General features: G+C 33.6%; 1 protein-coding gene across 10 annotated transcripts in view; it reads left to right on the forward strand.

Moving 5' to 3' along the window:
* Positions 1 to 13,725, forward strand: part of LOC115213272 (protein pangolin, isoforms A/H/I/S) — a 387,555-nt gene that overhangs the window by 92,618 nt on the left and 281,212 nt on the right. The window contains exon 1 of one of the 10 annotated variants that reach the window (XM_036504065.1): positions 7,101 to 7,148. The exons of the other annotated variants lie outside the window; for them this stretch is intronic. Within the exon in view, the coding sequence (XP_036359958.1) occupies positions 7,133 to 7,148 (16 nt within the window). The 5' untranslated portion in view covers positions 7,101 to 7,132. Of the gene's footprint in view, positions 1 to 7,100; positions 7,149 to 13,725 lie in introns of those variants that run through there. 10 annotated transcript variants of the gene reach the window in all.

Consider the following 13,725-nt stretch of genomic DNA (forward strand, 5'->3'; position numbering starts at 1 on the left):
TACATTCTTTGAATGAAAAATAAATGCAAAACAATGTAAAAAAGTAGATAGATTTTTCTACAGACTCCTTTCCTTTGCTGTCACACTCCATAGTATATTTGGCTGTAAAAATATTTTGACACTTTACTCAAAAATTTACGAGTTTATTTTATGAAGAGGTGAGTTTATAACAAAGAGGTTTTCTAGAATAATACAAAATTGTCATTTAAATTCCCAGTCTGAAATAAACCAACACTTAATGTATATATAAACACTGAACTGTCTTATTCTTTTACAAGTTTTTCTTTGTTTTATTATGTCATCAAAAATAATTTATAATTTTGTCAGTAAGAATCTTGTTAATTAGATTAGTGGTAACCAGAAGATGAAGAAAGAAAAAAAAAAGGAATAATAAATTATGTTGAATTGAGACTAGTTATTTAAGTTCTAGTGTGAATTTGACAATTATTATTTTCTTCTGTAGTACTTTTTCTTCTGATTGTCAAATGATATAAAATAAACTATTTGCTTTTCGCCATTGTCAGTCTTGTTTATTACTTGTGGAGGGAAGATGGCAGCTACATCATCTGTCATGTAGTTTTTAGCACTTGCTCTGAATACTTCATATGGTTGGTCATAGCCATCATCAGATGACAAAAACGCCGGAGTTACCAACGTGCATCACAAGTTATAGTGTCCAATTAGTAACAGACTTGTAGAGAACTGTTCTGCAAATCATCTGTCGAAATAGACTACTTGACTTGTCAGAATATTCTTTCTGCACACAACATTACTCCTGTTTTTTATGCCAGCTTCTAACAACCATAACGAGGTCGTAATAAACAACAATATTAACATCGTAACTGGAAGCAACAGCGTAGCCTGTTAAGGCTACTCAATCATTCAGCAGTTTATATTTATGTTCAGCAGAAGAAACTTTGTTATTTGGTCGTTCTTCCTCTCTTATTTAGTGTATGGTTATTGTCTAACAGCTCGTCTTCATTCTGTTAATCTTGCCTCATCTGTCTTGCTAAAATAGAGATTTCACTTTTCTGGTGCCAATTTCAGCTTGTTTTAACCTTATTTATATTGCAGACTGGTTTAATTGGTGTATTAACATCACTTGTCAGAAGGAAGTGATGAGATAAGCAAATGGATCTGTGTTCATTATTATTTCTTTTCTTCCTTATCGGAATCTATGCGAATGAAAATGGGGGAATATAACAATTATTATATTCTGAATGTTGTACCAGCGTAATGTAATTTTGCTAAGGGTCTATAAAAATATAGTGTGATTCATATAAACTAATAACAAACCAAAATCAGTTGAGGCCAGGTGAACTTCTTAAATACTTGTCCAATTTTCCCCCACTCTCTCCTTCCTCTGACCTCTTCATTACAAACTTCACCCCCCCCCCACTTCCAGCACTGTATTCATTACCCTTTCCTCTAACTTCTGAATTCCATGGTTCAGGTGTTCCTGGATAGTTGCTTTCTTGCCTTGTTCTCCATGTTGCCAACTGGCTGGACCACCTTGAACAATTGAACTAGGTTATTCCTAGAGAATTAAACAGGATTATCATTTTTTTTTTTTTTTTTTTTTTATGGACAAGGGATTTTCTCTCAAATATGTATGCATGCATGCACACACATGTATGTATATATGTCAGAAGTGATTCCTGGTGATCCTGAACAACGTAGCAAAGAATATTATTCTTTTATTCCTTTACTTGTTTCAGCCATTAGAGTGGCTATGCTGGGGTACCACCTTGCAGAATTTTAGTTGACCAAATTGACACCAGTAATTTTTTAAGCCGGGTACTTTTTCTGTTGCTCTGTGTTGCTGAACAGCTAAGTTATGGGGGTCGTAAGCACATTACCAGTTGTCAAATGGTGGTGGTGAATGAACACAAATTTTATTTATATATATATGTGTGCGTGTGTGTGTGTGTGTGAGTGTGATTGGCTTCTATCAAATTCACTCACAAGGGTTTCGTCATCTCAGGGCTACAGCAGAAGACACTTGCCCAAGGTGCCATGCAGTGGGACTGAATTTGGGAGGCATGTGGTTGAGAAGTAAACTTTTTACCTTATTTATGCATAAAGATTTTTGTAACAAAATAAATGATTAAAAATTTTATTTGCAATTTAAATACTAAAGAGACTTCTGAATCACCTTGTATATATATATATATATATATATATATATATATGTATGTGGCCTTATATTTAGATTCTCTTCATATCTCTCTTTCTCTTTCTCTCTCTCTCTCTCTCTCTCTCTCTCATACACACACACACAATATGAGTTCCAGTTGAGCACTGGGATCAATGTAATCAACTTACCCCTTTCCCAAAATTTCTGGTCTTGTGCCAAAATTAGAAACCACTAATTATTATAAAATTTATTCATGTTATTGGATTAGCTCACTTTTTTATTTTATGCAATCTCAGTTTCCTCCTTTTTCTGAACGCTTCATTTCTATATTCCAATCTAAACCTCTTTATTTAAAAAAAAAATTTTGCTTTTGTTCAGAATATTAAGTATTGAAGTTAAATATTAAACTTGCAACACTTAATTCATAAATCAATATTCTGAGCTTTTTTTCTATGTTTTAATATATGTAGTTCTGTGTAATTAAACTAATCAAGTTTTTAAAAAAATGTATATGTACATATACTATATTATATATACATATAATACTAATGACTGACTTTACATGTAAATTGTTTTCTAAATTTTAATTTTGTTTTTTCTCTTTTATTTTTCAGGTAAGTGTATATATGTATATATACATACATTTATAAAACTCCAATTGGTCTCAGTATGCAAAGTCTGCTGGTACAAAGGTATTTTGAATCCATTGAAGTGGATTACATCAAGGTCTGTAAAATCTCTTTGCGTGATTTCTTTACTGAGCTGTTTCCGCTTTCATTACATAGTGACCTGCTCCCTCAGAATGAGATGATTAAGTGCTGTTGTTTGGATGTTTACAGTTTTGAATGGCTGACTGATATTTGACCTGTTTTGGGTGCTGGATGCAAACATGCATGCATATGTGCACATAAATATGCTCATACAGATAGAGTCGGGGGCGGGGGAAGAGACATTACACACTCATACAAATGTAACTGGCACTCCGTTGGTTATGACAACAGCTTGCTTGTGAAATAATGTGCAAATAGTTGAGCACTCCCCGGACATGTGTACCCTTAATGCAGTTCTCAGGAGAGGTTCAGTGTGACACAGGATGCAACAAGGCAGCGAGCTGGCAGAAACATTAGCACTCCGGTCAAAATGCTTAGCGGTATTTCATCTACCATTACGTTCTGAGTTCAAATTCCGCTGAGCTCCACTTTGCCTTTCATCCTTTCGGGGTCGATAAATTAAGAACCAGTTATGCACTGGGTTCAATGTAATCGACTTAATCCCTTTGTCGGTCCTTGTTTGTTCCCTCTATGTTTAGCCCCTTGTGGGCAATAAAGAAATTAAAATGTGACAATGCCTCTCATCACAAACAAAATGGTTTATGAAGAATTTTTCAAACATGAAATGTCTTGGATAACAAATGGTGTCTTGAGTAACAAACACATAAGCTGACAACAGCGATTAGCAAGCAGCTGGAAGTATTTACGGAAAGGTGTCAGTTGTTCCCTAGCTTTTGCACAGTGTATATCCCTGTTTGAATTTGCCATGCTTTCTCTTGAATTTCTTGTAGGAAAAATAGTTTCGATTTACAAATATTTAGGGTGATGAATGACCTTCAGAAACGAATCAAATTGTGTGTGTGTACACATACAGAAAGAGAGAGGGAGTTCATTCTTTGCACTTTGCATAAATGTGTTGATCTAAAGAGCAAACTGCAGTGTTTGTTGACGTTCTCTTTCAGTAAAATCAGCCTCTGATTTTCTGATTTGAGAAACATGTAAGGGTTAGCGACAGGATAAAGTGCTTGGGTTGCAAAACATGACTTCAATAATGTGCATTCATCCTACCCATGCTGGCATAGTAAAACAGACGTAAGACAAACAAATAAACAAAGCAAAAGAATATTTTAGAATAAAATTAATTGCTGTAAAAATGTATCTGTATATACAGGTCATTCGTATGTAACCTGTAATCCTTATTGTATTTTATTTTATTGTTTTGTTTTGTTTTTTGTTAGAACTTGGTGGTGATGCATTTTTTGGTCTTTTTAACAATGCATGCAACAATAAATATATCATAGGAACTGATTCATACTTTCCAGAGAAATATATTTCCATGTTTATTTCTCTAAATGCCAAATTAAATGTCAAATTATTGTGGTTTCAAAAGCACTGTAAAAGCATTCTAGCATTTGCTTTTTTTCTTTCTTTCTTTCTTTTTTTTGATCTTTTTTCAAATAGTTTATAAAGATAAAGAAAATCACTATAAAAAGAAATCCAATATTTATTATTATTTTTCGATCTTCATTTTTGTGTTTAAAATATTTTATTTTCATTTATGTATTTTGTTTATTTTCTGTTCTCCCTGAGCCTGGATTTTTCGAGGATTTCCTGAAGGAAATTGTTGTTTAAAACTTATTGATCATTTCTCATGCTGTCCCTCTGTCACTCATTTAGTCTCTCTCTTTCTTTCTCTCTCTCTCTCTCTCTCTCTCTCTCTCTCTCTCTCACACACACACAATTATATGGCAAACAGATGTTTCTATGTGTATTTTGTTCGCCCACACCTTCTGCTGGGTCAGTGTACTGCACTCAGTTTGTTATTGAAAAGCTCTTTTGTCCTGAACTTGCCTGTCAAGACTTCGGACTCTCCAGCAGTACTTGTTGCTCTCTTGCTGATGTGTGTGGTCTGTCTGAATCTCTTTTTATCGAACAAATAAAGAACAGTACAGTTGCTTGCCTAAATAGCACAGCTTGTTGATGTAATAATATTAATCTATATTCATTTAAATTACCTGAAGATTGTCCTTAGTGGGTGGAAAAAGAGAGAGAATGGAAGAATGAGAGGAAAAGAGAGAGTATGTGCATACAAGTAGAAGGAAGAGGAGGAGCTGAAACAGTTTCCGTGAAGAACTCTTAACACATCCATTCATATTATTAAAAGAATTGTTGAGAGAAAGAGCAAAGAATTGTTGAGAGAAAGAGCAAAGAATTGTTCAGCTGTAAATAATAACTTTAGGAATTCTGTCCTTTGTGTGTGTGTGTGTGTGTGTCACTTTATTTATAGCAACAGAGAACTTAAATCAGTCATTCAAGAGCTTGAAGCTATGGTTCTCATCCAGTTTTTTTTGTCCTTTTTAATTTTTTTTTTTGCCTATGGACCCCTTTGATTTCTATTTGGCTCTACTGGAACTCCATAGCCATTTGATATATATAAAAAAATTCTACTGGATTTTTATGATTGAATATTATCAGGGATTGTAATATAAATATATATATATATATATATATATATAAAATAAATATAAAAGAGTGGTCACTATATGGCTCACTCTAGCACCAGTTAATCCAAAAGGTTTCAACCACAAAAATACATGTTTCCCATGCAAGTCAGTACGATTGTTAGCTCACACGGACAGGGCAAATAAAAAATAACAAAAATACAGATTATTTTGGGACAATTGTTTCGCTATTAATGAATTAAATGTAATTTTACTTACAAAAAAATCCACTTGTAGCTCGTCAGCCAAAACTATCTGGATGAAATCCACTCAATCACACGCCAGATTTTACCATAACGATAAATACGCGTGTGGTTCAATTGATTACATCCGACGTTATAATTCAAATGCCCCAACTAACAGCGCGCCAAACTTTCACGGAAAACAAATACAGCATTTAGAAATAAATGCAGCATAATTATAATTAATTAATAAGGGTGAGAGAATTAGATACTAATTTAATAGTATATCTATTCAACACCAAGTGGCCTAGTGCTCCGAGAAACCTGGATTATTATAATATTTTATAATATATTACAATATTTTTACAAAATATTAATTATATATATATATATATATGATATTTACCATGTGAACTATGAGGAAAAAATATGGGAAAGATAGGGTTTTTTATTTTTGTGAAGGGGTTCCCTGAGACGTGTAATTTATTTTAAGGGTTATGCAAAGGTAAAAAGGTTAAGAAACACTGGTCTATAGCCTTGATTCACTCATGTATTTTCTCATCTATTTTAAGTATTGTGTTCTTCTCCCCCACCTTGCATGTCTGTGTGTATTTGCATTTAAGCATACCCATACCTTGTGTGTGTGCGCGAATGACCAAATTTAAAGTTACAGACTACCAGTTTTTATTTGCCTTCTAGTTTTTCTCTTATTAATAATGCAGAACATTAAAACAGGTCTAAAACTTTTGGCTGAAGCTTTCAGTGTGCGCACGCACACACACACACACACACACACACACTCTTTCTTTTTCTGTCTGTGAAATTTATAAAAAAATTTTGTTTTCGTACACATATAGATATATACATATATATATATATATTCTTTCGAAAAGAAAAAGTGAGGGAGATTAGGCTGACAGTTGCTATGTTGTGCTAACATTAGCACTGTTTAGCTTGGCGGTTTGAAAGTCATACAATCAATGCAATTGACTGCATGCATTCTGCCTTAGTTAAAAGCAACAACAGCCAGCTGTCAATGGATATTGCATTCACCTGGTTGATTGGTTAGTTACACCTGTTTTTCCATTCCTTTCCTGTCCAGTACACCTTTGTGATACATAGGTCAGTTATGGTACAACATTCTCTGCTGCTTCTTCTCCTACGCTCTACACTTTCTTCAGCACACAGAATCAATATCTGGCCGTCATGCCATGAGGGCATTCAGTGCTTGTTGTCATTATACGTACGTGCTGTTCATCAGTCGCTGTCCTTTCAGCACAAAACATCACCAATATTCTTGTTGTGAAGAAAACAATAATTAAAGATGCTATTTCAAATTAGACAGTTTGATTTGAATTAAGCAGTGTTCAATGTCTTTTAATTGCATAATTTGACATCGCACTTGTTTATGTGTACACGTGTTTGTCTTTGTGTGTGTGTGTGTGTGCATGCATATACATATCCATATATATGCATGTATATATACACACACACATACAGTTGTTGTGAATGATAGGTGTAGCAGTACTGGCCAGCTTATAGATGATGGGCTCTAAAGGTGAGCTCCTTTTGTGCGTAAAAGTCTTTTTCTTTCATACTTCTTTTATCATCCCACCCAGCAAATATACATTAGCATACTAAAATAAGTAGCTATTGCATTTTTATTGGATAATTGTCATTTTTTTTTCTTTTTCTTTTTCTTTTAGTAACCTATTTTTTAAGTGCAGAATTTTCATATTCCTCATAAATACTGGGTTTCAATGTTACTCCTTCCCATTTCAAAATCAAATTCTTAATTTACTCGGAGTATTTCTCACTTGTGGTTGTCGGCTATTTTCTTAAATTATAATTTAAATACTTTTTAGATAGTGTGTACTTTTTCAGAAACAGGAAAAAAAAGTTTTATTTCATTGGTTCTCTATTTCTGTCTGTCTGTCTCTTTCTCTCTCTCATAAACTTAGTTTTTGTTATCAATAGAAAGTTACAAGTCATGTAATAATTTTTCCGCCTGATTGTGTGTGTTAATATTCAATATTCATGTGTATTTACACAAATGTGTGAGTATGTTCGAATGCTTTTATATATCTATGCCCACATTGATCTATCTATCTATCTACCTATATATATATATATATATATATGTATTTGTGTGTATTGTATGTATGTCTATATGTCTAGACCACACAGCTATATATGTATGTATGTATGTATGTATTCGCTCTTATTAAGGTAGTACCCCGTTTTATCATAAACCCTTCCTTGAGCCCTGTGTTTTCAATTTTTCTCCTGTTTAATGATGATTTTTTTCTATAATGCCCCCCACCAAAAAAAAAAAAAAAGGAGGAAATGCTATACTTCCGATTGTTTTTATGAGATATTGAGAGGTGTCGCTACTACCCAACACCACTATTTCAGGATAAGCTTCAATAGTTCTTTTTTTAATGTCTTGAAAATTAATTGGACACTTTTAGTGTTTTATAGGGTTTCTCTGTGTATACTTTAACTATTTTCAGGTTTTGTTCAATGTCTCTTTCTCTCTGTATATATACATATGCACACATATACTTATGTGTGTGTGTTGATATGTGTATATCTCTATATATATAAAGCTGAAGTTGTCTGTGTATGTCAGGTTTGGTAGCCTTCAACTAACACTATCTCCTCCGAGACCCTGCGGCGCAAGTTGACCAAAATTGAAAGTATGATAGAAGAAGGCTTGCTCTTCGTTCCGTAGAAGAAAAAATTCAAATCAGACCATGTTAACACCAAAAATTATTTACATCAAAAAGGTGCTTTTTTTTTCTATGAAAATCCCTATTTTTAATGTTTTTTTTACCGCTGTGTCGCCATTTTTTGGTGTATTTCAACCAGAAAAATGTTCACTTAAAGAGAATAACAAGCTACATAATGCAAAATTTTTACTTTTCAAAAATTCCAATTTTAAAGGGTTGAAAAGAAAACAAGCCCGAGCAACACTGGGCTATACTGCTAGTATATATATATATATATATATAATATATATATATATATATATGTATTTGTGTGTATTGTATGTATGTCTATATGTCTAGACCACACAGCTATATATGTATGTATGTATGTATGTATTCGCTCTTATTAAGGTAGTACCCCGTTTTATCATAAACCCTTCCTTGAGCCCTGTGTTTTCAATTTTTCTCCTGTTTAATGATGATTTTTTTCTATAATGCCCCCCACCAAAAAAAAAAAAAAAAGGAGGGAAATGCTATACTTCCGATTGTTTTTATGAGATATTGAGAGGTGTCGCTACTACCCAACACCACTATTTCAGGATAAGCTTCAATAGTTCTTTTTTTAAATGTCTTGAAAATTAATTGGACACTTTTAGTGTTTTATAGGGTTTCTCTGTGTATACTTTAACTATTTTCAGGTTTTGTTCAATGTCTCTTTCTCTCTGTATATATACATATGCACACATATACTTATGTGTGTGTGTTGATATGTGTATATCTCTATATATATAAAGCTGAAGTTGTCTGTGTATGTCAGGTTTGGTAGCCTTCAACTAACACTATCTCCTCCGAGACCCTGCGGCGCAAGTTGACCAAAATTGAAAGTATGATAGAAGAAGGCTTGCTCTTCGTTCCGTAGAAGAAAAAATTCAAATCAGACCATGTTAACACCAAAAATTATTTACATCAAAAAGGTGCTTTTTTTTTCTATGAAAATCCCTATTTTTAATGTTTTTTTTACCGCTGTGTCGCCATTTTTTGGTGTATTTCAACCAGAAAAATGTTCACTTAAAGAGAATAACAAGCTACATAATGCAAAATTTTTACTTTTCAAAAATTCCAATTTTAAAGGGTTGAAAAGAAAACAAGCCCGAGCAACACTGGGCTATACTGCTAGTATATATATATATATATATATATAATATCATCTAGGTAAATAACTTAATAGCGTGCTTTACAAGCTCTTATACTGATATTAGCTACCATATGCTATCATACATCAGGAATTCTCCTTTAACTGGATATACATATCTGTTAATATTCACACAATTCATGCAAAAAAATTATTATATATATATAATAGTATTTTAAGCACTTAAAACATACATTTTTGCTATAAAAGAAAATACTTTTTTAAAATACATTTGCCAGGGAATGTATAAGGTGCTATTTATAAACTGGGAACTGTAGCTAGGAAAAACAATTAAAATAAAATTTAATTAATATTAATATTAATAAAAAAAAAAAAAGCGGGGAATGGAATGGACAAATATCATCAGAGAAGTACTAATTAGAAACTTGTAGCTTAGATTATAGATTAGTCTACAGAGAATTCAGTGTAAAGGGTCGAACCGTAACACTGAAAGCAGATTAGAGTAATTTGAAATTTTGATTAACGACTGATTTTTAGTTATCTTCTTAATAACTGCCATATTTTTCAGCATTTATTAGAGATTAATGTTATATGGGCAGAATTATTTGTGGTCATTCTCTTTGGTTTTCGTGTCATTTTAGTTTGGTTTGTTAAATTATGTGTCTTCTTACAAGGTATGAGAAATGTGCGCGCGCCCACACACACACACACACAATGATGTACATGTATATGTATATATACATACACACACACACCATCATGGTTTATACATAAATATGTCCTTATGGATCAGTACCACTTATCAAGTCATCATGGAAAACGCACGTATTATTATAAGTGTGTGTGTGTGCACGCGCGGACACACACACATATATATTTATGTATATATTTGAAATTTACAGAAAAGCAAAAGACAGGTATATAGATAACATGCAGGTGTATTAGTTTGACACTCGGCAAATATACATTTGGGTGTGTGTGTGTATATATGTATGTATATATAAATGTATGTATTTTTATTTATATATATATAATATATATATATATATATATATATATATATATATAAATACATATATTTATATATTATCTTTCTCTCATATATATATTTATATTGATATCAATCAATTAACATCAATTTAAACCAGTTGTCTAGCATATTAAAAAAAAAGTCCTAAGATTTAAAAATTATATTACAATTAATAAGACGAATGACCACTAAAGCGGATTCCTATATGCTAAAGATAGATGTCAAATCGCCTTTCCACGAAGAGTGTGTTTTGCTGAGATTTTTTTCTCGAGAACAGATTCTTCGTGGTAAGCCAATTTGACATCTATCTTTAGCATATAGGAATCCACTTTAGTGGTCATTCTTCTTATTAATTGTAAGATATATATATATATATATATAATATATATATATATATATATAGACACACACATATGCAATTCAAATATGAGATAGAAGCAATGCTACAGACACTCGCACACGTCAACATAGCTTTGAGCGTGTGTTACAATTTATACCATGGATATATGCATGTGTATATCTTCATGGTTATAATAAATAAATATATATATATATAAACACCAACAGTGGTTGTGAAGCAGTGATGGGAGGCATAGGAAGGCATAGACACGATGGGTTTCTTTCAGTTTCAGTATACCAGATCCACTGACAAGGCTATAGTAGAAGGCCCTTGCCAAAGGTGCTAAGCAGTAGGACTGAACTGGGGATTGTACGGTTGGGAAGCAAGTTTCTTACCACATGATCATGCCTGCATATATAAGTGAGTGTGTGTGTGTGTGTGCATGCGCGTGGGTATGTGTGCGTGTGTGTGTGTGTGCACGCAAGGTGGTGCTGAAAAGTTCCTCGCTTTAAGAGTATCGTGAAAGGCCTGGCTGGAGGCTCAACTTTCCGAGTTCTTTTACTGAGCTTAGAGAAACTGAAGGGCCACTGCAATAAGTGTGCGAATGTGAGAGGGAAATACTTTGATTAAAATCACAATTAACTATCTGATCCGCTTGTATTTTCTTTTACTGAAAGCCGGGAACATTTTAGTAGCCTTTGCACACACAACACATGCGTATATATGGGGAGAGAGAGAGAGAGAGAGAGACTGTGTGTGTGGTATGAAGTTCAGCAAGTAGTGAAATATTCAGTATTCAATCAGTTAAGAGATTAAAGATGGACACAAAAGAACCTTTATGCAATTCAGCTATCTAGGGTTTGTTTCTTGGCTGGACTATTAAATTCATTTTGCTATTTTCAAGCTGGTAATGTCAACAATGCAGTTTAGTAACTGCATTTAAGGTAAGCGTAGTTTAAATATATAGGCTGTTATTGTTTTCAGATGCTGGGCTACACACTCAAGCTAGGTTTCTATATTAAGAGGTTTTTAGCCCGTTATTGTGACCCCATAACTTTTTTTTTTCCCAACTTGGAACTTATTTTATCAATTCTCAATCAACGCTACTTTTTCTGACTCCTGCAGTGCTATCAGGTGCATAAAACATAAAAAAAAGACAGGTGCACATGCGTATATGACAAGGATTCCACTCAGCTTTCATCTGCGAAATTTCACTCTCAAAATATTAGACAACCTGGGGTTATAATATAATATATTAATGGACTCTTACCTAATATGTTTGTTGCTGGAATAAAAGTAGAGCAATGTAGTGGCAAAGCAAACTTCTTAAAAACTTGGCTATGCCTGCACACTATATACACAAACACACACTGAATAAATCTACCTGTTAATGTGCAGATATAAACAAAATTGGCTGGTAACATTATCATTTGATGATTAATGTAAGATTGCATTGGTAAGTTTAGATGAGCACCGCATATGGAACATTTGCTTGTAATTCTGGATACCAATCTTAGAATAAATAATGTTGCTCATATATATATATATGAATGAGTTCGACGGTGCAACTGGGGTCTGGGAAGCCAGAAGGCTGCACCAGGCCCAGTCTGATCTGGCAATGTTTCTACGGCTGGATGCCCTTCCTAACGCCAACCACTCCATGAGTGTAGTGGGTGCTTTTTACGTGCCACCGGCATAGGTGCCAGACAGGACTGACAAACGGCCACGATCGGATGGTGCTTTTTACATGCCACCAGCACGAGTTCAAATTCCACTGAGGTCAACTTTACCTTTGATCTTCTCAGGGTCGATGAAATAAGTACCAATTGAACACTGGGGTTGATTTAATTGACTTAGCCCTGCCCCAAAGCTGCTGGCCTTGTGTCAAAATTTGAAACCATTATTATTATTGTTATACTGAAGAAAAGAACACGACTGTAAGGAGATAATTCAAATTAAATTTTGAGTTAAAGACCAATTTTTTAATGCCACAAACACACACACACACACACATGTGCGCGCGTGTGATTTGCTTTCATCATGAAGAAAAATGAAATGTTTAAAATTCAGTGTTCTTTGGTGCAACTTTGGATAGCAGGATGAAATTAAATCAAGTAAACCATTTATCACCCTTTGATTTGTTACATAACTTTATCAGGGCATCTGCCTTTGTTATTGTCTCATGTAATAGGCATTGGTTAATTATGGATAAGCTGTAACAGTTTCATGTTTATATTGCAGGATAGAGTTACATACTATTTAAGTAGTCTGCATTTAGGCTCTTAATGTTTAAGTGATAAAATACCCTATATGTTAAGACCTGTGTGGAAACTAGTTTGCGTACCAACCACATGGTTCTGGGTTCAGTCCTGCTATATGACGACTTGGGCAAGTCTCAGGCTGATCAAAGCCTTGCGAGTGGATTTGGTAGACAGAAACTGAAAGAAGCCTGCCATGTGTGTGTGTGTGTATATATATATGAATGTTGTATATGTTTGTGTGTCTGTGTTTATGTCACCCCACCATCACTTGACAACAGATGTTGGTATGTTTACATCCCTGAAACTTAGTGGTTCAGCAACAGAACCTGATAGAATAAGTACTAGGTTTACAAAGAATAAGTCCTGGGATCGATTTGTTTGACTAAAGATGGTGCTCCAGCATGGCCACAGTCAAATGACTTAAATAAATAAAAGGAAATATATATACACACACACACACAGAGACATACCTCAACCTACATTATTTCAAGTCTTTTTCAACTTTATGTTGCTTTTTCTTTTTCTTTTTCTTTTTTTTTGAAAGAAATTAATGGAAAATAATATACCAACTTCAGACGATTTATCTGACTTTATGCCAGTCTCAGGGAACATATTTAAAACATGAAAAATAAAAAAAACA

This window comes from Octopus sinensis, linkage group LG6 (genome assembly GCF_006345805.1).
Source record: "Octopus sinensis linkage group LG6, ASM634580v1, whole genome shotgun sequence".
In the NCBI taxonomy this organism is placed as follows: domain Eukaryota; kingdom Metazoa; phylum Mollusca; class Cephalopoda; order Octopoda; family Octopodidae; genus Octopus; species Octopus sinensis.